The 26313-nt window shown below is 38.6% G+C and overlaps 1 protein-coding gene across 4 annotated transcripts in view; it reads left to right on the top strand.

Annotated features, from left to right (window-relative positions):
- The window catches only part of LOC126248637 (microtubule-associated serine/threonine-protein kinase 2), a 258768-nt gene that overhangs the window by 86086 nt on the left and 146369 nt on the right, over positions 1-26313 (top strand). For all 4 annotated transcript variants that reach the window (XM_049949815.1, XM_049949816.1, XM_049949814.1 and 1 more), the window contains exons 9-10: positions 1655-1886; positions 11672-11784. In XM_049949815.1, the coding sequence (XP_049805772.1) occupies positions 1655-1886; positions 11672-11784 (345 nt within the window). The remainder of the gene's footprint in view (positions 1-1654; positions 1887-11671; positions 11785-26313) is intronic.

The raw sequence follows: 26313 nt of genomic DNA, 5'->3' as shown, positions 1-26313 counted from the left end.
TTCCGACTTTTCTGTTTCCTTAACCATGCTTCGATTATTGATGGAGCAAAAGCTGTCCATTATTTTTCTTGCCTTCTCATTTTTACTGTTATGAATGTCCCGAATAGATCAGAAAATGTTCTCAGTGGAGGCCTTTACTTCTGGATGCATCCATCTTGGTTCGAGGGACTGATGACCTAGTTGTTTGGTCTTGTAACCAGCCCTCCACCACCTCCCCCATGTGGCCCCCTCAACCAACCAACCAACCAACCATAGTGTCACATTCATGAGAGTAATATTTCAAACAACATGACAGTGGCTCACAAGGCTATGTTTTGTAAAAATTTCCTTGGTGGATGAAATGATTTGTTACAGAATAATGTTATTTATGGTGTGATATGTTGTATTAAAATTGTGACAAAATCTGTATTTCCTAAATCATGTCACATCTATCCCCTTTGTTTTGCTGTTTCCTGACCCATGCCCTCACTGAAAATATAATGCTCTGCTACAAAATTAGGTAACATTTTAGTCAACTGTGATATTTAATGACCTGTTAGAAGAGTGTGTGATAGTAAAGGGAAAAAGTACACTATTTTATTTGGATGATTTTTCTCTGCTATGTCTATAATTCTTTATAGCAGATACAGCCATGGTTTGTACAGTTGAAGTCATTCCATAAATCACAAAAGATGATTCTAAATTTCAACTAATTATCATGTTTTGTAGAGAAGAGCAAATTCATTTTTCACTTGATAACCCATAACTGCATTTGAATTGTCATTTCAGTAATGAATGACACCTGCTGAAGCAGGTGAGTAGTATTTTGGGAATAGGTTTTTAAGAATGATTTAAAACGTCAAAAATGACATAGCTAAACTGGTCCATATTTACATTTTCTTTTTCATATATCTTGTATTAGGGATTGTAATATTGAATGTTTTAAATTTTTTAACAAAATATAACCAGATGTGCTCATAATCTTGAAGTACTTGCATTGCCAAGGGGAAAAAATAAACCTACAATCAAATAAAGATAAAAAAATCTGTCAGGTTATGTGCGTCAGCATAGACACAATCAAAATGTGACACCAATGATAACTTTCTAACCCAGATATTCATTCATCCAGGAATAGAGAGGAGCGGGTTGAAAATAAGATCATTTGAATATCAAGAGGGAAGATCATGTAGAACAGCAAGTGAAGGGAGATAGAGCATTATGGCGTTTCAAATGTTTTGTGTCTCCATTGATGTAGTGACCTGGCTAACTATCCTCCTTTATGGCAAAATAATTAATTTTCTTTGAACTCTCTTCTTTTGTCGTGCAATGAAGGGATACCTATCCAGAGTGAAAGCTGTGGTTTGTGCTGTCCTGTTGTTTTTGTTTGTTCTTGTGACATAAGTTAACCAAGAACTTTTTATAATATAATTTGTATTTTACTAACATATGTAAATGTGAACATCTTTATTCGATATTTAAAAGGAATATATTAAAGACTAATTTTTCTGTAAAGCATAGTTGTTGCAATAGACTGATCACAAATTGACAAATCTACAATAGCAGTTATCATTAGGAAGACATGCATTTGTGATTCAAGAATAATGTAATGTTGTTTCTGTTCTTGGTGGTGTTCTCAGTCAGTTGGTGACTTATTCCCATTAATAAATTGTTACAGACAAAAGATAAATCACCTGATGCAGCAGCCTGGTTAAGTGGAATAATTAAAAAATTACTTCTTATAATTTCTCGCCCTGCTCGTTTACTGGAGTGCTTAGAGTTTGACCCTGAAGAATTCTATTTACGCCTGGAACAAGCTGAAGGCCAAGCTAAAACATCGTATGGAATAAAGGCAGAAATAGCTCAGTATGTCATCAACAAATTGGGTTTAACAAGAGATCCCATAGCAGGTTTGTAGTATTGTGAATTTAAGTTACAGTTTTTCAATGTTTTGTATTGTTAGTATATTACAAGTGTTTCAAAATTACATTAAACATGTAAATATGAGAAATTTTATAACTCTTGACAGTAGTGCTTAATTTTGTACAGTTACATTACCAGGTGATCTCAAACATGTTTACCATCATGTTTTACCCATGAAAATCAGAAGTACATCTACATCTACATCCATACTCCGCAAGCCACCTGACGGTGCGTGGCGGAGGGTACCTTGAGTACCTCTATCGGTTCTTCCTTCTGTTCCAGTCTCATATTGTTCGTGGAAAGAAAGATTGTCGGTATGCCTCTGTGTGGGCTCTAATGTCTCTGATTTTATCCTCGTGCTCTTTTCGCAAGATATATGTAGGAGGGAGAAATATACTGCTTGACTTCTGGATGAATGTATGTTCTCGAAACTTCAAGAAAAGCTACTGAGCGTCTCTCCTGTAGAGTCTTCCACTGGAGTTTGTCTATCATCTCCGTAATGCTTTCGTGATTACTAAATGATCCTTTAACAAAGCGCACTGCTCTCCGTTGGATCTACTCTATCTCTTCTATCAACCCTATCTGGTACGGATCCCACACTGGTGAGCAATATTCAAGCAGTGGGCGAACAAGTGTACTGTAACCTACTTCCTTTGTTTTCGGATTGCATTTCGTTAGGATTCTTCCAATGAATCTCAGTCTGGCATCTGCTTTACCGACGATCAACTTTATATGATCATTCCATTTTAAATCACTCCTAATGCGTACTCCCAGATAATTTATGGAATTAACTGCTTCCAATTGCTGACCTGCTATATTGTAGCTAAATGATAAAGGATATTTCTTTCTATGTATTTGCAGCACATTACTCTTGTCTACATTGAGATTCAATTGCCATTCCCTGCACCATGCATCAGTTCGTTGCAGATCCTCCTGCATTTCAGTGCAATTTTCCATTGTTACAACCTCTCGATATACTACAGCATCATCCACAAAAAGCCTCAGTGAACTTCCGATATTATCCACAAGGTTATTTATGTATATTGTGATTAGCAACGGTCCCACGACACTCCCCTGTGGTACACCTGAAATCGCTCTTACGTTGGAAGACTTCTCTCCATTGAGAATGACTTGCTGCATTCTGTTATCTAGGAACTCTTCAATCCAATCACACAATTGGTCTGATAGTCCCATTTGTCTGATTTGCTCATTAAACAACTGTGGGGTTGTATCGAATGCCTTGCGGATGCCAAGAAACACGGCATCTACCTGGGAACCTGTGTCTATGGCCCTCTGAGTCTCGTGGACGAATAGCGCAAGCTGGGTTTCACACGACCGTCTTTTTCGAAACCCATGCTGATTCCTACAGAGTAGATTTCTAGTCTCCAGAAAAGTCATTATACTCGAACATAATAAGTGTTCCAAAATTCTACAACTGATCGACGTTAGAGATATAGGTCTATAGTTCTGCACATCTGTTCGATGTCCCTTCTTGAAAACGGGGATGACCTGTGCCCTTTTCTAATCCTTTGGAACGCTACGCTCTTCTAGAGACCTACGGTACACCGCTGCAAAGAGGGGGGGGGGGGCAAGTTCCTTCACGTACTCTGTGTAAAATCGAACTGGTATCCCATCAGGTCCAGCGGCCATTCCTCTTTTAAGCGATTTTGATTGTTTTACTATAACTCTGTCATCTATTTCGATATCTACCATTTTGTCATCTGTGCGACAATCTAGAGAAGGAACTACAGTGCAGTCTTCCTCTGTGAAACAGCTTTGGAAAAAGACATTTAGTATTTTGACCTTTAGTCTGTCATCCTCTGTTTCAGTACCATTTTGGTCACAGAGTGTCTAGTCATTTTGTTTTGATCTACCTATCACTTTGACATAAGACCAAAATTTCTTAGGATTTTCTGCCAAGTCAGTACATAGAACTTTACTTTCGAATTCATTGAACGCCTCTCGAATGGCCCTCCTTGCACTACATTTCGCTTAGTGTAATTTTTGTTTGTCTGCAAGCCTTTGGCTATGTTTATGTTTGCTGTGAAGTTCCCTTTGCTTCCGCAGCAGTTTTCCAACTCGGTTGTACCACGGTGGCTCTTTTCCATCTCTTATGATCTTGCTTGGCACATACTCATATAATGCATATTGTACGATGGTTTTGAACTGTTCAAAGCCCAAACATACTTGTTACTAAGTAACACTGGGGTTGCAGTCTTTATTTTGTTCTTCAATTCATCGATATTGTGAACCTTATGTCCACACACAGGCTCCTTCACCGTACAGTATAATGTGAGATCACTGGTTGTGGGAACATGAAGGGCCTCATGAAAGTATGACATGACTTATCCAGGAACATAAAAATGTGTTAGCAAGTGTGTCCCAGGATGTATAGGCATATTTTGTCGTGATACTCATGTTGCAGAAAATATGTCATGAGTCTGGTGGACAATGGGAAACTTATTGACTGTATACACATGATGCAGCTCTTCATACTAACCTACCCTTTGCAAGCCACATCATCACTGCATAACTACCACAGCCTAGGTCCACTTGAACCTGCTTACTGAATTCAGTCCTTTGTCTCCCTCCACAACATTAGCCCCCACCCCCTCCAATCCACACTTCCTTCCATTACCAAATTGACAATTCCGTGATGCTGCAGAATGTGTTCCTCTCAACCGATCCCTTTGTTAGTCAATTGTGCCATAAATTTATTTTTTGATTCAGTACCTCCTCATATGTTATTTGATGTACCCATCTAATCTTCAGCATTCTTCTATAACACAAAGTTTCAAAAGTTTCTACTTTCTTCTTATCTGAACTGCTTAATGCCCATGTTTCACTCTGATACAAGGGTACACTCCAGGCAGGTACCTTCAGGAAAGACTTCCTAACAGTTAGATTGAACTTAGACATTAATAAATTCCTCTTTATCTGAAATGTTTTTTCTTGCTATTGCCAGTCAGCATTTTATACTGTCTGTTCTTCAGCCACCATGTGTTGTTGTTATTGACAAAATTATTGTGTTAGGCACACTTCAGCAGCATGATATGTGTCCTCTAGCCACTCCAACTTAGTCGTTCTGCACTTTCTGCCAATCTCACTCTTTAGATGCATGTATTGCCTTTCACCGGCTTAATTTGCTGCATTTTTATGTTTTCCCCTTTTGATCAGTTAACTTCTCCCGTCTTATCCATGGATTTTTACTAGTTCTTGCCTTTTTAACTATGTGATCCCCTGCTGCCTTCCCTATTTCATGTCTCCAAGCTACTCATTTGTCTTTTCCAATATTCCTTACTCTCATTTCAGTCTAACATTGCCTTTTGCTCTTCCTGAAGCCCCCAACAAACTATAGTACCTTCATTTTACCCAAGTCCTTTACCCATAATTTCCTATTAATTAAATAAATAAATAAGTAATATTATGTCCATGTAACCTCATATGTGTATTTGTGTTGTATACTTGTGCACTTAACCAAAGGTTTTGTTCAGTGCAGGAGTATACCAACCAATATATCTATGAGGTTAAATGAACATAATGTTATGTATTTATAGCTAATATCAATGGTGGAACAATGTACATTTGGTTGTAGTTATTCAATTTATAGAAATGCATAGCTGAGATTGTTTTTTTTGGACTTGGTGATCTGATCCTAGACCTAAATCGTTTGTCTTCAATGCAGTATACCATTACAGCTCTTTATTGCATTATGCAGTGATTAAAAACCATACAGGACAAAAATGGTTACACAGTGTGAATGTCGTGTGTCATAGCACGCAAAGTAGAACAATGAAAGCTGCAAAAACCAAACTCAGTCTCCACAATGTCTCTTGAACATACTGTTTCCACACGTCGTTTTACCACAGCAGGCCACTACATGCAGTCTTTACAAATTAAAAGTGAGTGTTTTTTGAGACACCCAATCTTAGAGCAGTTGTAACAAATATATTGCGTTGTGCTAGCTTAGCACCCATAGCACCGTCCTCTTTAAAGAGGTTCTCACTCCCATCGTCTTGCTATTCGACCCCCACCAGTCTGTTGACAGATCTTTTGAGAGGTCGGTTGATATGCTTACTGCCAGCCCTTTGTAGTAATTGGCCTCTGACCAGGAGCCTTCCCAAGCGATTTCAGAAAGTCTCTCCTCGTGGTCTCCCCCTGGTTGTTAGTTCTGAAGATGACGAGACTGTTTATGCCTGCTACGTTCAGTTAGCAAAAGAATAAGGTCAATGGTCACCTTCTAGTTGTTCTTGTTACATCATAGGTGGTACACATCTGATCTACTAAATCTACCCCACCCTTAGTAGCACTATTCAGAGTTATCATCTCCGGCTTCATTTCTTCCCCAGTTGTTGCATCTAGTTTGTTGTCATGGTACATAGTGCTCATTAGAAGTAGGCACATGTTTTTCTTTGGTACATGACTCACTAATGTGCATGTCTTCTGAAAGCCAAATATACTTGTAAAAGCATTTCTACCTCTTGTGTTCTTGAATTCTGGGGGAATTTCCATCTTGTTCTTCCTTACTGTTCCCAAAAGTGTTACTTTACGGTGTTTTAGAAGTGACAGGACCAGTTCATGTCTCGTAAACCAGTTATCCATCATTATGTTCCTTGATGTTTTCGAAATATGATTACACAACCTTTTGATGACATCAGCTGCTTGATTACTCAACTTATGCACTCCATCTTGCTGCTCACCTAAATAAACTTCCAAATTTGACAAGTACGCCATTCTTGCATCAGCTGGATTGAACACTTTTATTCCATATTTGCCAGGTTTGGAAGGAATGTACATTCGAAAACTAAATTGTCCTTGAAATTTGAGAAGCATTTCATCTACAGTGACATATTCTCCATGAGGATAGTGTGCTGTGCAGTTTTTGGTGAACAAATCAAATATATTTCATATATGAGCCAATTTACCCTCTTTTCGCCTGTCGGACCTCATTGACTTATCGTCAGATCTAAGACACTTTGCCAGAAACCTGAATCTCTGTGGGGTCATTGCAGAGTAGAATAATTCCAATCCTGTTCCATCTCTGTCCCAGATTCTTCTAAAATAACCCTACCAGCCTTTTAGATTCCACCCAAATACAATAGACCAAGAAATGCTTCAGTTTCATCTTTATGTGTCTCATGAATGAAGGTCTGAGACGAAGAGTATCTCGACTTAGCAGATTCGATACATTGGTTAGCATGTACCACTACTTCATCCATTATTTCATCCGTGAAAAACAGCCGCCATATTTCTACATCTGTCCTCTTATTCTTTGCCATTCCCCTCACACCAGGAACATGAGACACAATATTATGTCACCTCATTCCGATATGAGAAGTAGGAAACATTCACTTTGTAGGAAGTACCAGAAATTAGTTATATGTGGTGACTTCAATATTAATTTTGTATATGATGGTGCAAGAAAAAGGATGTTGGTAGATCTCTTAAATTCATATGATCTGATGCAGTTGTGTTTTTTCCAACTAGGGTGCAGGGGAACTGTAGCACAGCCATAGACAATGTTTTTATTCATTCTTCATTACTAGATGGGCAGTCTGTTACTAAAAGTGTGAATGGCCTTTCAGACGATGATACACAAATTTTAACACTAAAAGGCTTTTCTACTCAAACCAATGTCATATTTAATTACAAACTATGTAGGAAAGTTAATCCAACAGTAATAGAGTGTTTTTTAAACCTTGGCAAGGAACAGGAGTGGCAGGATGTTTATAGTGCCGATAACATAGATGATACATACAATGCTTTTCTTAACACATTTCTCATGCTCTTTGAGAGTTGCTTTCCATTAGAACGTTCTAAACAGGGTACTAGCAGTAATTGGCAGCCCGGGTGGCTGACTAGTGGGATATGGATATCTTGTAGAACAAAGCGGAATTATATCAAAATGTTAGAAGTAGTCACAATCGAGCTACAGTAGCCCATTACAAACAGTATTGTAAGGCGCTAAAGGTGCTTAAAAATGTTATTAGGAAGGCAAAGAGTATGTGGTATGCAAATAGAATAGCTAATTCACAGTATAAAATTTAAACCATATGGTCAGTTGTGAAGGAAGTGTCTGGTCAGCAGCACAAGGTCGACGATATAAAGTCAGTTCGTAGTAAAAATATTTCTGTTGCTGATAAATCAGATGTATACACAGTATTTAAAAATCATTTCCTGAGCATTGCTGGTGAATTAATTAAAAATTTAGTTTCTACAGGAAATCATATAACTTTATTGGCAAATGCCTTTTTGAGATTGATGTCTGAAATACTCCTCTGTGATACAGACAAGGGGGAGATTCAGTCAATAATTAAATCACTGAAGACTAAGTACTCTCATGGTTATGATGGAGTGTCTAGCAGAATATTAAAGTACTGTGCTGTACATGTTAGTCCTGTATTTAGCCATATTTGTAATTTTTCCTTTAGGGATGGTCCATTTCCTGAGCGATTAAAGTGCTCAGTAGTAAAACTGCTTTATAAAAAGGGTGAAAGGAATAATGTAGATAATTTTAGAACTATTTCTATGCCATCAGTGTTTGCAAAAGTTATTGAAAAGGCTGTGTATGTAAGGATAATTGATCATTTTATATCACATGATTTGCTATCAAATTACAGTTCGGCTTTAGAAGTCGCTTAACAACTGAAAATGCTATATTCTCCTTTCTCTGTAAGATACTGGATGGGCTAAACAAAAGGTTTTGAATGCTTGACATATTTTTTGATTTAACTAAAGCATTTGATTGTGTTGATCACAAAATATTGCTCCAGGAGCTGGACCATTATGGAACACGGGGAGTAGCTCACAATTTGTTCACCTCTTACTTTAGCAACAGGCAGCAAAAGGTCATTATTCGCAATGTATAATGGCTGTGATGTGGGGTCTGAGTGGGATACTGTCAAGTGGGGGGGGTGCCCCAGGGATCAGTGTTGGGGCCACTCCTGTTCCTTATTTATATAAATGATATGCCCTCTAGTATTACAGGTAACTAAAACATTTCTGTCTGCTGATGACACTAGCGTGGTAGTAAAGGATGTTGGGTGCAACATTGGCTCGATTTCAAATAGTGCAGTACATGACCTAAGTTCATGGCTTGTAGAAAATAAAGTAACGCTAAATCACTGTAAGACACAGTTTTTACAGTTTCTAACACACAATTCAACAAAACATGACATTTTAATTTCACCGAACGGGCATATGATTAGTGAAACTGAGCAGTTCAAATTTCTAGGTGTTCAGATAGATAATAAGCTGTTATGGAAAGCCCACGTTCAGGATCTTGTTCAAAGACTTAATACTGTCATTTTTACTGTTTGAACGGTATCATCAGAAGTGAGTGATTGTTTGACATTAAAATTATTCTACTTTGCTTATTTTCATTCACTTACGTCATATGGTATTATATTCTGGGGTAGCTCTTCCCATTCTAAAAGGATATTTTTGGCTCAGAAACGGGCAGTTCGGGCCATAAGTGGTGTAAGTTCACGAACCTCTTGTTGACCCCTGTTCACGAGTCTGGGTATTTTGACATTGGCCTCTCAATATATATATATATATATATATATATATATATATATATATATATATATATATATATATATATATATATATATATATATATATATATATATACACACACCTTACTGCCATTTCTTGTTAACAATATCAGCTTATTGCCAAGAATAAGCAGCTTTCACTCGGTTAATACTTGGCAGAAGTCAAACCAGCATTTGGATCGGACTTCCTTAACTCTTATGCAGAAAGGTGTGCAGTATACTGCTGCATCCATTTTCAATAAGCTACCACTCGAATTCAAAAATCTTAGCAGTAATCCACGCACTTTCAAATCGAAACTGAAGAGTTTCCTTATGGGGTCACTCCTTCTATTCTGTCGAGGAGTTCCTTGAAAAATTAAGCTGATTCTTATTGTATTTTTGATTGCGTTTACTTAAACTTATGGACTGACTTTTTTCGTGTTCATAGTCATTTATTTTTATCTGTTATTACTTTTATGTTGTAATTTCATGTACTGACACATTCCATTACCTTGGAGATTTGCTCCTCAATTTGGTCCTACGGAACTTGATGTGTAAATAAAAAAAAATAAAAATTTCTTTCATCCATGTATTATGCTTGTCCTTACCAACAAAATATCTCTTATTGTTCTGATATCTATCGCTGTCATCCCCACTTTCATTGCTTTCCGTATCATGTTCACTATATAGTTCAACGTCTACATCTCCACCTTCGGTACCTGATTCGTCACTAAAGATTTCATTTCGCAGTGCAACGTTACACTGATCCTCTGTTACATCCATTATAGCCCTCGTCTGAAATAAATAGGCTGATTCAGCAATTTGAATGTATGCTACAAACATATTTGTGTTGGGACAAACGATACCAACATTACTACTCTGGGTCCTATAGCCCCAACAAATACTTACCTACTTGCTATGGTCGGTCTGGCAGACACAAACATGCTACAAGCACTCCTAGACAGTGGACTTCCACCATCACTTGACGAGGAAATGACACACATGTGTAAGGTAGGAAGCTACAAGGAACGCTGCTCGTGTGCAGTGTTGTGAACCTAATGAAAACTAATAGCTCACATAAGTCACTGTCCGGGAGACCCACCAGTAGCAATGCAGGGTTAAATAGGCAAAGACACCCAACCAGCACAACACCTGTTGTGGCTAGACACTTTACAGCTATCTGCGTAAGACATCTCCTTTCATATTGTGTATTAGCAGCTTTTAGTTCGTGCTCTGTATGCATAGCACACCACCTGATGCATTTCTCTAAAAACAACACACCATATGGCTAAACACATGTGGTATTTTTCACACCATGAGTGAACCCTGGAACAGTGAGATATTGTCCTGTGTGTGGATTAGGCATGGTTTACCTAAATGACTGTCATTATGTAATGTATACCTGGGACCTATTACAACACTGTCAACATCGTGCAAAGGTATTGATTTGGTGACTACTGTATTCTTATACATTATGTTAGATGCCTTTATGCAAGTGCCCATGTTTTGTGGGTTTCATTGGTCCTTAGGGATGCGTGTGTAGACTCTAGTCCATGTGTTGGATGATAATTTGTAACCATGCATGGCTGGCTAGGTGACAAGAGTTCCTACAACATAAGGACATCAAATGCCTAGAGTGACCAGCTCAAGTACCAGACTGAAATTTAATTCCACACGTATTATACGCTTCAGACAGGAGGTTTTCAGGCTTAATACCATCACCACAGACTATTGACTATTGTTGACCTCCAGAAGACACTTGTCAAGCAAACGAAGGCAATACCACAAGCCATACTTAATGGCCTGATTTCTGATTTCCAGTGTGTGATAAATGACTCCCACTGCCCATGGTTATTTATCTGGTATCTTAGTATTTATATGATTGCATTGCTTGTGCCTTACCATCTTTTTAGTGCTCACATTTTTAATATTTCTAATGTTTTGTTTATCTCAAAGATGTGTTAACTTAGGAAGCTTGGTTTATATTGAATGGCCTTTAACAGTTGCTTTTTGTCCCGATTATATTTTTTACTAATGTTCTTTATGTATCTAAAACATATCATAGTTTGCAGTTCTATAAAATAAACTGAAAGTATGTAGTAAAGACATAATTTCATGTTATTTGCTTCTCTCTTATTAATCACATCATGGCCATATGTTGTTTAGCAATAACTTTTTCAGTTAATGTATTTATTTGATGACTTTTGTGCTAAAATTCTCTTAATTTTGCTCAGAATTACAGGAGGGATTAAATAAGATGGAAAACAGAGCTGCGGTTTCAGAAGAAAGAGTTTCCACAACAACAGTGTGTCCCTTACCAGCTGCTAAGGACTCTAAAGATTCAAAGGTAAACTTCGTTGCATAGGTGAAACTGTTGGACAGTGAACCTTAGTTTAACGATACTTACAAAAGTTGCGTATTTTCTATGCATAGAAAGTGTGGTGTATGGTTGCGTGTTGTGATTGTACATAAAATGAAGTGTAACAGGCTGATTACCTACTTACTCCAAATACGAGGGCAGTTCAATAAGTAATGCAACACTTTTTTTCTCGGCCAATTTTGGTTGAAAAAACCGGAAATTTCTTGTGGAATATTTTCAAACATTCCCGCTTCATCTCGTATAGTTTCATTGACTTCAGACAGGTGGCAGCGCTGTACGGAGCTGTTAAAATGGCGTCTGTAACAGACGTGCGTTGCAAACAACGGGCAGTGATCGAGTTTCTTTTGGCGGAAAACCAGGGCATCTCAGATATTCATAGGCGCTTGCAGAATGTCTACGGTGATCTGGCAGTGAACAAAAGCATGGTGAGTCGTTGGGCAAAGCGTGTGTCGTCATCGCCGCAAGGTCAAGCAAGACTGTCTGATCTCCTGCGTGCGGGCCGGCCGTGCACAGCTGTGACTCCTGCAATGGCGGAGCGTGCGAACACACTCGTTCGAGATGATCAACGGATCACCATCAAACAACTCAGTGCTCAACTTGACATCTCTGTTGGTAGTGCTGTTACAATTGTTCACCAGTTGGGATATTCAAAGGTTTGTTCCCGCTGGGTCCCTCGTTGTCTAACCGAACACCATAAACAGCAAAGGAGAACCATCTGTGCGGAATTGCTTGCTCGTCGTGTGGCTGAGGGTGACAATTTCTTGTCAAAGATTGTTACAGGTGATGAAACATGGGTTCACCACTTCGAACCTGAAACAAAACGGCAATCAATGGAGTGGCGCCACACCCACTCCCCTACCAAGAAAAAGTTTAAAGCCATACCCTCAGCCGGTAAAGTCATGGTTACAGTCTTCTGGGATGCTGAAGGGGTTATTCTGTTCGATGTCCTTCCCCATGGTCAAACGATCAACTCTGAAGTGTATTGTGCTACTCTTCAGAAATTGAAGAAACGACTTCAGCGTGTTCGTAGGCACAAAAATCAGAACGAACTTATCCTTCTTCATGACAACGCAAGACCTCACACAAGTCTTTGCACGCGAGAGGAGCTCACAAAACTTCAGTGGACTGTTCTTCCTCATGCACCCTACAGCCCCGATCTCGTACCGTTGGATTTCCATATGTTTGGCCCAATGAAGGACGCAATCCGTGGGACGCACTACGCGGATGATGAAGAAGTTATTGATGCAGTACGACGTTGGCTCCGACATCGACCAGTGGAATGGTACCGTGCAGGCATACAGGCCCTCATTTCAAGGTGGCGTAAGGCCGTAGCATTGAATGGAGATTACGTTGAAAAATAGCGTTGTGTAGCTAAAAGATTGGGGAATAACCTGGTGTATTTCAATGCTGAATAAAACAACCCCTGTTTCAGAAAAAAAATGTGTTGCATTACTTATTGAACTGCCCTCGTAATCCTTAGTGTACCACTAGTCATGGAAAGGGAAATATGCGGAATCATCATCTTTTTTTTAAATGAATATCAGTACAGCATTTCTGATTTTATCATTTTATGTACCTTCTGTCATTTCTTAATTGTAGAATCTATTAGAATCTTCTGAGCGTATAAGTTTCATCTCATTGATGGAATAAAATGATGTCTGGCAGATAAGTTTTGCTTCTTTTATTTTTGAAAGTTCTCTTAGTGAACCTGTGTGCTCCTTTCTTCACATACTTGCTGTAATGGAACTGTGTTTGGTTGTCCCAGATGGTCAAAGGTAATTTGTTCTCAGCATTTACATTTATATAACGAACTGGAAATATGCAGCTAGGATTTAATTTAGTTTTCTGTCTTTTTATGGTCAAAGGTAATCTGTTCTCAGCATTTACATTTATATAACGAACTGGAAGTATGCAGCTAGGATTTAATTTAGTTTTCTGTCTTTTTATGACTTTATTTTGTATTTAATATGAAAATTCTCTTTCATTAACCTTGTGATGTCAATGTTTCATTTAACATTACATGATCTACATCTATATACACATTCCACAGACCTCTGTGAAGTGCATGGCAGAGGGTGCTTAGCATGCTACCACATGGTAGGATTTATTCTCATTACAGTTGTGTGTGTAGCATGGGAAAAATGACTGACTAAATGCCTCTATGCTCACTGGAATTAGTCTAATCTTGTCTTCCTGATCACTGTGGGATTGGTATGTTATACCCAGGAGGCTGAAGAATATCACAGCATGTGTCATTTAATACTGGTTCTTGAAATTTTCTAAGCAGGCTTTCGCAGGGTAATTGCCATCTATCTTCACACGCCTGTCAATTCAAGTTTTTCAGCATATCCATGGTGCTCTTGTGTGAGTCAAATGAACTTGTGACCAATTGTGCCACTCTTCTTTGTGTATGTCCAATATGCCATGTTACTTCTGTTTGGTGTGGAATGCACAAGTGATTCGTAAGCACTCTCTCATGAAGATGTTCTGCCAATGATCCAAAGTATTTTACTGACATTTCCTGCAACTGAGCTTATATGATCATTTCATTTCATATCCCTAAAACTGTTACATCCAGGTACTGGTACGAGTTGACTGATTCTAGGTATGATTTAGTGATGTTGTAGCCCTAGCATACTACTTTTCTGCATTGTGTAAAGAGCATAATTCAGCAAGGGTCCCAGTACACTTTCCAGGCACATGCCTCAAGTTACTGCTCTTACTGTTAACGACTCTCCATCCATGATAACATACTGCATCCTCCTTATCAAGAGATCTTCAATCCAGTAATAAATTTAGTTTAATGCCCCATGTAATCATACTTTTGTTTATAAAAATTGTCATGCATACATTTGATTGACTTGATGCAAGCCTTTCAGTGTGTCATGTTAGAAAAGAGCATTTTGGGTTTTGCATGATCATTGTTTTCCGAATCAGTAGTGGTTGCGAAGGAGGAGGTTATTCTGTTTCAGATATCTCATTATATTTCAGATTGGAATATATTCTGGGTTTCTACAGCAGACAGATGTCAGTGCGATTGGACGGTAGTTTTGTGGAGCACTTTCACCACTCTTCTTGTAAATGGGTGTGACTAATGCTTTCTACCAACCACTAGGCATAGTTTTTTTGTTTGAGGATCTACATTATATTATGGTTAAAATGGAAAAAACATGAGCAGTCTGTACGTAATACCAGAATTTCTCATGATTTTGTGAGAGATCTTTTGCTAAGATTCTGCTAAGGTAGTCACTGAAGGCTTTGCACATTGCCTTCTTGACAGCCAAACACATTAAATTCAGTATATCACTATCTATAGCCCTACCTTTTGTCTTATACTTTTAACTAGTAGTCACTGTTTATTATGTGCATATTTCACTAAATAAACTTTGCATTTTCACTCGTGTGTATTTACTATAGTAAATAAATTTTTTTATAAATACTTTTATGAAAAAGCAAGAGGTATGTAGTGAAATGTGCATGCAGATGTCAAGAATAGGGCATACTAGACTGTACAGGACGACAAAAAACAGATCCATTGTAGCACATAAACGAATAAAGGATGACGAAAAATCTCTACTGAGGATACTTTGTTTGACTGACTGACACCATTTGCTTCTTTTACATTCAAACACCCTTTTACATAGTTGCAGATATAGAACTTATCTGCTAAGAAGGTAGTAGTAATTAATGAAATCTGAATCTTTCTGAAATCAAGCCTCACACTCAGTATCCCTCTTAATGGACCTAACATAAAGATTAGTATATCTCCTACCAAGAATCCTGCCACAAACATCATATTTTCCAGTTATGTCTGCCCTTAACTGTCAGTGGTCTTGTCCTATGTAAGAAGCTATCAAGAGGAAATAAGAGTATCTATATGAGTTGTGGATGTAACTGCTGGTTAGAAGAAGAAGGTGGTGACAATCTCGTCAATAATTACCTCTCATAAGAGTGCCAGCCTTCTTCAAAATAAGAGAATGGGCAGATGATAGTGATGGCAATGGTGACTGCCAACTGTGAAAGAAAGAGTAAATTAAAGGAAGACTGCTCTTGTAAATATTAAGATTTTAAACCAAGTGTAAATCATCTGGTTCCTACGCAGTGGCTAGCACACTGGACTTGCATTAGGGAGGACGACGGTTCATTCCCGCATCTGGCCATCCTGATTTAGGTTTTCCATGATTTCCCTAAATCACTCCAGGCAAATGCCAGGATGGTTCCTTTGAAAGGGCACGACTGACTTCCTTCCCCGTCCTTCCCTAATCTGATGAGACCGATGACCTCACTGTCTGGGCTCCTCCCCCCAAACAACTCAACCCAACTGGTTCCTTCTGTTTTATAGACAGCTCCGTGTGTTGCTGATAACCTTTTATTTCCTACAAATTTGCCCAATACTCACAGTTCATTACTTCCAGATGTTGCAAATCAAATGGTCAATACAGTAAGTGAAACCATAGAAGCCACTGAGTGTGTATGTGTAGCTCAGGATGGTGATATTGATAATATTTTGCCAGACTAGTGCAAAATTGCTTGAAACAGAGTGACAGTATGCTATGTAGAATATTTAAGTTTTATTGAAGCCACGTGGGGCTTTAGTCACACTATAATAAACAATTTGACAGGAAAATGCACTTGGGAAGTTTGCAAACATTTTGTAACTGATGAGATGCATCAATTAATTATTTGTGAAACTAACTGATGTTGCTGCAGTTGTGGGTTTGAGCCTGAAGACTGCTCTGATGCAGCTCTTCAAACTACTCTTCATACTACTCTATCCTGCGCAAGCCTCTTCATCTGTGAATAACTACAGCAGCCTAATGAATCTTGTTACTGTATTCATCTCTTGCTCTCCCACTACCATTTTTATCTCCCACACTTCCATCCAATACTAAATTGGTGATCCCTTGATATCTCAGAATGTATCCTATAAACCGATCCCTTCTTTCAGTAATGTTATCCCACAAATTACCTTTCTCCCCAATTCTATTCAGTACCTTCTCATTTCTTATATATGATCTATCCATCCGATCTTCAGCATTCTTCTGTAGAACCACATTACAAGAGATTCTGCTCTCATCTTGTCTGAACCGTTTTTTGTCCACATTTCACTTCCATACAGTGCTACACTCCAGATAAATACCTTCAGAATAGACTTCCTAACATTTAAATCTTTATTAGATGTTAAAAAATTTTCTCTTTTTCAGAAACATTTTTCTTGCCATTGCCGGCCTGCATTTTATATCCTCTCCACTTCAGCCATCCTCTTTTATTTTACTACCCAAATAGCAAAACTAGTTTACTACTTTTAGTGTCTTGTTTCTTCATCTAATTCTCTCAGCATCATCTGATGTAATTCAACTACGTTTGTTTACTCTTGTTTTGCTTTTGTTAATGTTTATTTTATATCATCCTTTCGAGACAATGTTCAAGCACTCTTCTAAGTCCTTTGCTGTCTCTAACAGAATTAAAATGTCGTTGGTAAACAGAAAAGATTTTATTTCTTCTCCCTGAACTTTAATTCCTTCCCCAAATTTTTCTTTGGTATTCTTTACTCTTGCTCAATGTACAGATTGAATAACATCAGGGATAGGCCACAACCCTGTCTCACTTCCGTCTCAACCTCTGTTTCCTTTTCATGCCCGTATAAACTGAACAACTTATCTGGAAAGTTATCCCTTTTTAAATGCACCTACATACACTGCATGAGAAAAAAGTGGACCACCCAGAAGGGGAGGAGGAAATAAAATTAAACTTAATGGGTTGAGAAGGTATGTGATGTTACTTCAGTGATTGCAATGTCGAGTCCAATTTACGAAGAATTATTAGTTTAACATAGCGCCCCTCCTGCCCTGGATCCAGTTGGGAAAAATTTCATACAACATTTGTATCCTATCCTGAGGTGAGCTGGTCCACAACTATTGTAACTGGTTCTTGGTACCCCATATACTAGCACTGGGAAGAAGTTGACATCCAAGCTGGCCCCACATATGTTCCATCAGGGACAGATCTGGGGATCTAGCTGGTCATAGGACTACCTCTGCACCTCGCAAACAGTTTCTAGAGAGACACACCATGTGTGGATGAGTATTGTCCTCCTGAAAAAAAATGAAACTTTGATATTATTGTATGAGAGATAAAATATGAGGATGATTGATGAGGATTGGGGTGTCAGTGACATAGGGTTGTGCTATCAGGGTTCCCTCAGTCACACGCAGCCGTGACCCCAAGTTGTACCCGATGGCCCCAGACACCACTACATCAGGGTAATACTGCTGTGTCTCTCCAAAACATGGTAAGAATGGAACCTGTCCCCAGGTTGCCAGTATATTCAATGAGGGTGGTCATCCGTATAGTGCAGAACCATGAGTCATTTCTGAAGACATCACAGTTCAGTGCCAGTTGTCAGCATTTCTTACTTCTCAGTGATGGCACCAATCCAAACACAGCTATTTATATTGTTGTACAACAGCATATTATGCATGGGGTTATAATTCCCTAGTCTGGATGCTGCTAGTCTCTGACCCAATGGTGTGGGCTGACACAAAAACGGTGCAGGGAGTCAATTGCTTGGTCTTGGATGTCATGTGCAGATGTGGGTTAAGTATGTTTGGTGCACAATACTGTAATGATACTGATGGTTAGACATGATTTACAGAAATTTTGATGACTGTCTAATCTGGACACCCCCATAAATCTGGCTATTGTATGATTTGACCAGCAGCCCAAATGTAGACCCAAAATGAGGTCCCTATAAACCTCTTTCAGGTGCTAATAGTGCTGTCTCACAAGAGAATGTGGCAACTCCACCTCTTCACAGTGATTGCCCAACATCACATGCTGTTTCCAGTTTTATATACACCATGAGGCCCAGTAACAACACTAAACACAAACAGCATCAGTGCACTCTGGTAATCATTCTGTGTGTCACAGAGAATTGCAACACTAATTGTTTACATACCTGCCAATAGTGTGTATGTGTACAAAGTTACGTTAACATCCGACCATGTCTTCTGGGTGCTTCACTTCTTTCGTTTGACAGTATAGATTAGGATGATCAAATGTATCATTTTTAATGGGACTGCCCCCTTATTTTTTGTTATGTGCCCCATTGTCCTGATAAATTGGTCACCAAAGTCCCGTTTTTCTGTAAGCCCTTACTTGTCAAAAACTTTTTAACTTTTTCATTTAGTTCTCTTTGGGATTTTATTTGTTTTATGCATCAGTTTTGTCTCATACTTTTTCATATGTTCTTACTGAGATCCAGGAGCAACTTGAACGTTCAAGGGAACACGATCACTGGAGGTCACATTTTAGATATTACATTTTCTTTGCCCTTGAGCTGTAATGAAAGTGGAGAGTGAAAATAACTTTGACAGTAGAGGAACAGAGAGAAGACTTTCCACTATCTTGCTCAGTGCAGGCAACTCTGGCGAGAACTTCGTATTGATCACTTTTTTTATGGTAGAAAGTATGCACAGAAGTAACTGGTTTAGTGAAAGGTCGTTATAGCGATGTTAATGTTCAAATGCTGTGCTTATCTGTAGTAATGAATATGAATTAGCTACATACTGTTGGATCCCATAGATTGACAGTAGCTGCATGCAGCTCGGTCTTCTGATTTCTACCGAAAAGTCAGTAAAAAGTAGAGAACAGCTTGTAACAGTGGTGGCACAGCAAGCTTGTGCCGGCACAGCAAGCTTGTGCCAACGCATTCTACTGTTTGTTGTTCACTTCGTTAGAGAAACATGTCTGTTAATATGGAGAAAAGAAAATGTACTTTCTCTGAAACTTGTAAAATTTCTTTTCTTGAAGCAAAATGCAACATATAGAAATGTAGAATGTACATTGTCATTCAGTTTTCTCCATTGAAGATGAATGACGATCCATATAATGCAACACATTAAGAAGCAGCAGCACAGGCTTGCAGTTTCCTTGGGAACTTCCAGTAGCATAACTTCCTATGTAAATATGAATTGACTACAAACTGAGCAAGATCTCTGTTGAAGTAGTTCTGTGTGGATTTTACACTGCACAACATAGACATTCATTCTCTTCAGTAGACTACACATTAGAGAACTTTTTGAGAAGAAATTCGCATTTCCCAGGACAAAGTGTGTCAGTTGTTGTGAATGTTTTATCACCATATGTGATGTATGAAGTGCAATCAGAACTTATAGACACTAAGTGTGTGTGTGTGTGTGTGTGTGTGTGTGTGTGTGTGTGTGTGTGTGTCATGGTTCATACATCAAATCGAAAAAAGCTTATAATTTGTCCCAATTATAGTTAGGTACTTCACACCTACCAAAGGTACTCAGTGCAAAATAATCTTTTTTCATAACATTGATCTAGGAAAAAAAAAAACCCAGAACTATTAGCTTGTTATGTCCTGGGCACCTTAAGAAAGCATAATTTAGTTTACAAGATTGTCGCGTTTTGTGCAGATAACTGTAACACTAATTTTGGTGAGTACAGGAGGCCTGGGACAAACAATGTTTATTCCAAATTGAACAGTGTGCTCAAAATAAATAAAGTGTTGAGTAGCCCATGTGATACACAGTGGTGCAGACATTCTTCCTACCAACATAGAAACTGTAATAAATAAAACAAATTATAAAGTGGTTATTTTTGCTAGGTGCCAGTTACGTAATGATACTCGTGTTTTATCAGCCATTGTACTGATTACCAGACATCGGAAGGGTAAACCAACAATGATAAAATTTTGAGAGTTGGAAACGTATTGTGTGAAGGAAAAGTGACTTGTAGTTAATCCCATAACAGAAAAACTAACAAACAAACCAAATATTATTTTGTATTTTGCATGAAACAAGAAAATTAAACAAATGTCCAGTACACCCCAGAGCTGCTTGCTGTTGGCAGATCAGTTTCATGTTTATGAATCCATGTGGGCCCCAACTCCAGTTGCATGATACATTACAGGTATTCACCTGACAGATGAGTGAGTTGTCACCCACCATTGACAAGTAAAAGTCCCTTGGCTGTTTCAGAGTTGGTTAACATCCTTGCGGTGTATTGTAACAGGCCAGATTATACACCTAGCTGAGGCTGTAAATGAATTATGCAGGGAGTTGCCGACCCTTTGGCACCTTGATGTAATGGTTAGGACAATCAGTTGGCAAATAGGAATGTAGGGATGTCAGATGATTAGACAGTGAAAAACTCCACAGATCAGCGATGAGCAATACCACAAAGCTTGTAAATAACTTATTGTATGTGCAACCCATTTTAATTGTTCCGTCCCTCTCTTCTGAGACACTAGTTTTCTTGCATATGTTGTAAGTAATGTCTAATTCAATCAATGTTGAAAGGTGTTACTACTCTTTGAGACTTCATACTTCATCCTGGTTTACCAATAGTTGTCTTTGCACCCCTCCCTGCCCTCACTCTGTTAAGTTTCAGCAGAGCATAAAAAATATAACTCCTCATTCTGTGAAGATGGGTGAACCATCAAGGGCTGGGCTTCAGCAGTACCACATAGTGTCTTGTGTCCTGATATCTTCTCACTAAAAGTAGTTGTAATAGGTCAAGGAATCCAGTAAACATTCCTTGGCTTCAAAACTCATGGGTGTGGGAAGATATCAAGGAAGAAATGTTGGTGGATGGTATTTTCATATCTGTTTTGCAGAAAGATTTATGGGGAGATAGATACTAATGGCTGCCTTGCTAAAAGCAGGCCTTGTACAAATAGGTGCTAGGCAATGTAGTATAGTCTGTAAACTCTTGAGTGAGCTGGTGAGACCCCACTCTGCCTATCCAGGTACATCACAGTGTGTTTCACATAGTTTTTCCAGTCCTGTTGTGAGCACTTTATATCAGTGGTGATGCAGTGTGCACCTATGTCCAGGAACCATTTATTTTTGGGTATAAATGAGTTAACATTAAGCGGAAGTTAGAAGAAACATAAAATTAGAGACTAAATTACATTAACATAGGAACAGAAGTTTTAAGTCAGGATTCATATATCGTCTACAAATATGGAACAGAACGCCTGTTCATCTGACGTGCAGATTCATCTACGAACTCCTCCTAAACTGATTAATACATTCCCATAGGATTTTCAACTCAGTATAGTGCAGTTATGTAGTATTTTAAGGCTTATTCTTACGTTGTGTTTCCGTTAAGAGGTAGAAGTTTTCTTAGACAGTCTGCATTGAAACGCGACAATTCTTGCTATAGCAGTAGTGTCCAAAAAGTAATGGAGTATCTGTAATTTAGCAATTAACAAGAATTTTTTGTCATTGTGTTGGTAAACATGTCTGAAAAGTACAATCATAGCTGTACCAAATACTTAGTCTGTTGTCAGCTGTCAAGAATATTACACATGTTTTGGTGGTATCAGTGATTATTTATTTTGTATACAAATTGATCAGAGAATTTGAATTGAATTTTGCTGCAATAACAGAATAAAGAACATCAATTTTTCAGAAACGTTATCTATTGCTTTTGATGATTCTGCTGTGAGTAAGGATTTACCAGTGATATAAACATTTCAAATGAGGTTGTTGAGATGTTGAATTCAAGCGTCGAGGACACCCCAGCACATCAACTGATGAAATTGTGGAAAAAGTGAAAGAATTGATTCTGAATAATCACTGAATCACAATCGGAGAAGTCACTAATGATGTTGATGTATCAATTGGTAGAATTGATTCTGAATAATCACTAAATCACAATCAGAGAAGTCACTAATGATGTAGATGTATCAATTGAAATTATTTCAGATGTAAATTATTTCAGATGTAGATTTGTTCCAAAATTATTGAATTTCGAACAAAAATAGTGATTAATGCAAGCTGCTCAGGAGTCACTAGATGAAGGCAATAGTGCAGAACTATTGAAATTGGTCATAACGGGTAATGAAACATGATTTTATGGATATGACATCTAAACTAAAGCTCAGTTGGTGGAGTGGAAGCATTCTGGATCACCAAGTCTGACATTTGTATAGCTTGCAGCACTTTGATTGGGAGTTGCAGTATTGGCCATTAGTTATTTTTGTGTTAACTCTTTAATACGAGCTGTAATTATGTTAGAGATGACCAAACGCTCTTCACTTTGCACATACTGCTTCTTCAGATTGTGCGCATTTTTTTGCGATGTAGAATGCTTATGCATCACTTCTGAATAACTAAGTATATTACTAAATACAAAAACTGAACTGCCAGACACTGGTAACTAAAAGCACACAAACAAGATCGATGTAAATCACTGCACCCTACACTACACTGCTAGGCAGGAAATGTGCAACAGATTTTTTGGTGCACCTGTTGGACCTGCAGGGTTCTTGTGAGAAAGTCCAGTTCCCCCACCAAGAGCACTGCCCACTCATGAGTTAACTGATAGACACTGATGCTTATGTCATTCAGTCAGTACCATGGAGACACAACCTTGCACAAAAGACTGTCAAATGAGCTAGCCCAGCGAACAGAGCATAGTGTAAATGATGAATGACAACTGCAGTTGAAGCCTAACAACTAGAAAATTATTTGTCGAGTCACAGGGAGACTTGTCTCTGGATACCTATTAAAATAAAATAACTAATGGTGTCGATCTTTATAGTTGATCAACTTCAGAAATGAGGTTTTCGGTGATTTATATGTTTACATAAAACCTGGGCTCTTTTAAGCATTAATATTCACTAGAGATACGTTCATTGTAGTGTTACAAATAACTTTGAGAAAATTATTGTAAATATGTTGTGATAGCATTTATACTGGCATTAAAAAGTGAAAAAAGTGTGATGGTACACTGCGTGATTTGAGAGATGAGTGTAAAGCAGAAGGTTGAGGGGACAAAAAAATCTGTACAAAGAGGTGGAAGTGGTTGTAATGGGAACAAAATTTGCCCTATGGAAACACTGTGAATAAGCCTGTTGTCAAGCACCAAAGAGAAAATTCAAAGAAATTCTTGAAACACCTCTTGGAAATAGACAGGAGTTTCTGGTGCTATGTATTGAAAGTAATTAGTCTATTCCAGAATGAGATTTCCACTCTGCAGTGGAGTGTGTGCTGATATGGAACTTCCTGGCAAATTAAAACTGTATACCGGACCGAGACTCGAACTCAGGACCGTTGCCTTTCTCGGGCAAGTGCTCTACCAACTGAGCTACCCAAGAACGACTTACGACATGTCCTCCAGCAGGTAGAGCACTTGCCCGCAAAATGCAAAGGTCCCGAGTTCGAGTCTCAGTCCGGCATACAGTTTCAATCTGCCAGGAAGTTTCAATTAGTCTATTATTTGAAGGAAGGCAATATTTACCTGCTACTAACCTCGCACAAACACTTCCAGATAAAAAGCATTGTTCAATCACTAGAAGACAATAACTACATATAAACCACCACAGTTCACTTATTATTTGATTTACACTGGTGTCCAAAACTAAAGCAACAAACCATTATTTCCCCATCCTGTGCCTAATTCATGATATGATCATACAAACTGTCAACAGATGTCTGTCTGATCATCTTCTGCACAGAAGGTGGAATTTTGGTCAATGGAAAACCATGCCAATGATGATGACAGGGCACCTATCAAATGGAGTGGTGTTTGCCGGATAGTCCCACATCCACAATTTCTGCGTACGCTGTCACAGTATGGCAGTATGGCGCAGGGAAGATGCCTACCAGACACTCTTCGGTGGAGGGCCATTGGAAGAATGGAAGCAGGACAGTTACAAACTTGTGGGCTGATGGCTTAATGTGAATCTTTCTGTTGTTTCTTGGATGTGGCGACAGTTTATAGAGATCGAAACTGTATCCTGAAGACCAGGGCAGGGCCAACCATGTGTGACATCAGAAAGAGAGGACCATTATTTGGCTCTAAGGGCACAACAGTACTGCCTTAGTACTGCACAGCAACTGGCATCTGACCTTGGAGCATCATCTGGACATGTTGTATCAAGGAAAATTGTGTAGAGAAGGCTTCGACAGTGTAGCCTTTGTTGTCAGAGACCTGTTGTATGTGTGCCTCTGATGCATCTTCACAGAAGGGAACATCTAGAGTGGAGTTGTCAATATGCCATCTGGACAGTCAAGCAGTGGGCCAATGTTCATTTCACACATGAGTCCCGATTTGGTCTGGAGAGTGATTCTCAATGGATTCGCATCTGAAGAGGATGTGGAACACTATTTTGATCCCCGAACATTGTGGAAAGAGATGGATATTGAGGAGATTCACTAATGGTGTGGCCGGGGACTATACTGACCACTCGAACAGCTCTTCATGAAATTGTATGGGTGAATCATAAAGGTTTAACTGCTGTCAGGTATCGTGACGAGGTTGTGGAACCTCTAGTAGGGTTGTTGCGAGGTACTGTGTGCCCAGACTTCTTACTGATGCTTTACTTCATAGAGCATGAGTAGTTGATGTTCTGTTGGAAATTGAAGATACTGAATGCATGGTGTGGCTTGCTCAGTCTCCCGATTTGAATCCCATAGTGTGTGTTTGAGATGCACTAGGGAGACAGGTTGCATCATGCCAGCATCCACCAACCATTCTCCAACACTTGCAACCAGTTTCACAGGAGACTGAAGACATTATTCACTGCTTGCTCAGTTGTTGTCGGGCCTGTATTGCTGCCAGAGGTGGGCACACCTGATAGTAAGTACATTAACCAGTTGTCGGAATGTGTGTGCAAATCTGTTAAGTTGGAAAAAAACGAAGAACATTTTCATCTACTGTTATGCATGTTGCTGTTATGTTCTGTATTCTTTACGTTGTTTCTTCTTATCACCTGCTTATTCTGTTTTGTGGCAAAATAAATGCAAGCTTGCAAAATTTCAGTTTGTTGTTTTAATTTTGGACACCAGTGTATTTGACCAGTAGCTCACCACTGGGACCATCCTCAAATATTCAGTGCCATGGTGACGACATGATTGAGATTTAAAGCACCGGTCAACACCATCATCAACACTAGGTATTGTGAGCTGAATAAATTAATTACAACAATTGCTGTGTCCCCTAGAGGTAGAACCTGTTTTTGCTAAGATGGGAACATAGTTCATATTTTGTTTATTCTGTGGTCATCATCAATTGTTATTGTCCCAACGTGGACCATATATGGAAAATGCCCACCCCATTTGTGTAAACATGTTGCACATTAATAAAGTTATGACTCTGGACAGACATCCGTAATTGTGGATTGATGTCTGCTGATGTGCTGTGTAGTAGTCTTGAACAAGTCATTGCTCATACAGTAGCTTGCATTTTTGATTTCATTGAATGTGAATAGTAGTATAAATTTTACCACTGTTTAACCACTAGGGCTACTTTTTATTTTCCTGTTTATTATGGGCAGATCTCAATCTTTTTTAGCTCAGTTTTTCGTTACCTACAGTGCAGTAGTTGTTTAGTTTGATCTCTTGTTGTTGCAAACAGTTTTTAGTTTGTCATTGTCTCAAACACTTTCAGTCTTTTGTGTTATGGTATAGTTTTGCAAGTAGGACATTGTATTTGGACACGAGGGAAATGGTCACTGTC

This window comes from Schistocerca nitens, chromosome 3 (assembly GCF_023898315.1).
Source record: "Schistocerca nitens isolate TAMUIC-IGC-003100 chromosome 3, iqSchNite1.1, whole genome shotgun sequence".
Lineage (NCBI taxonomy): Eukaryota > Metazoa > Arthropoda > Insecta > Orthoptera > Acrididae > Schistocerca > Schistocerca nitens.
The sequence above is the reverse complement of the archived record's forward strand: the minus strand, read 5'-3'. Positions and strand labels throughout refer to the sequence as shown.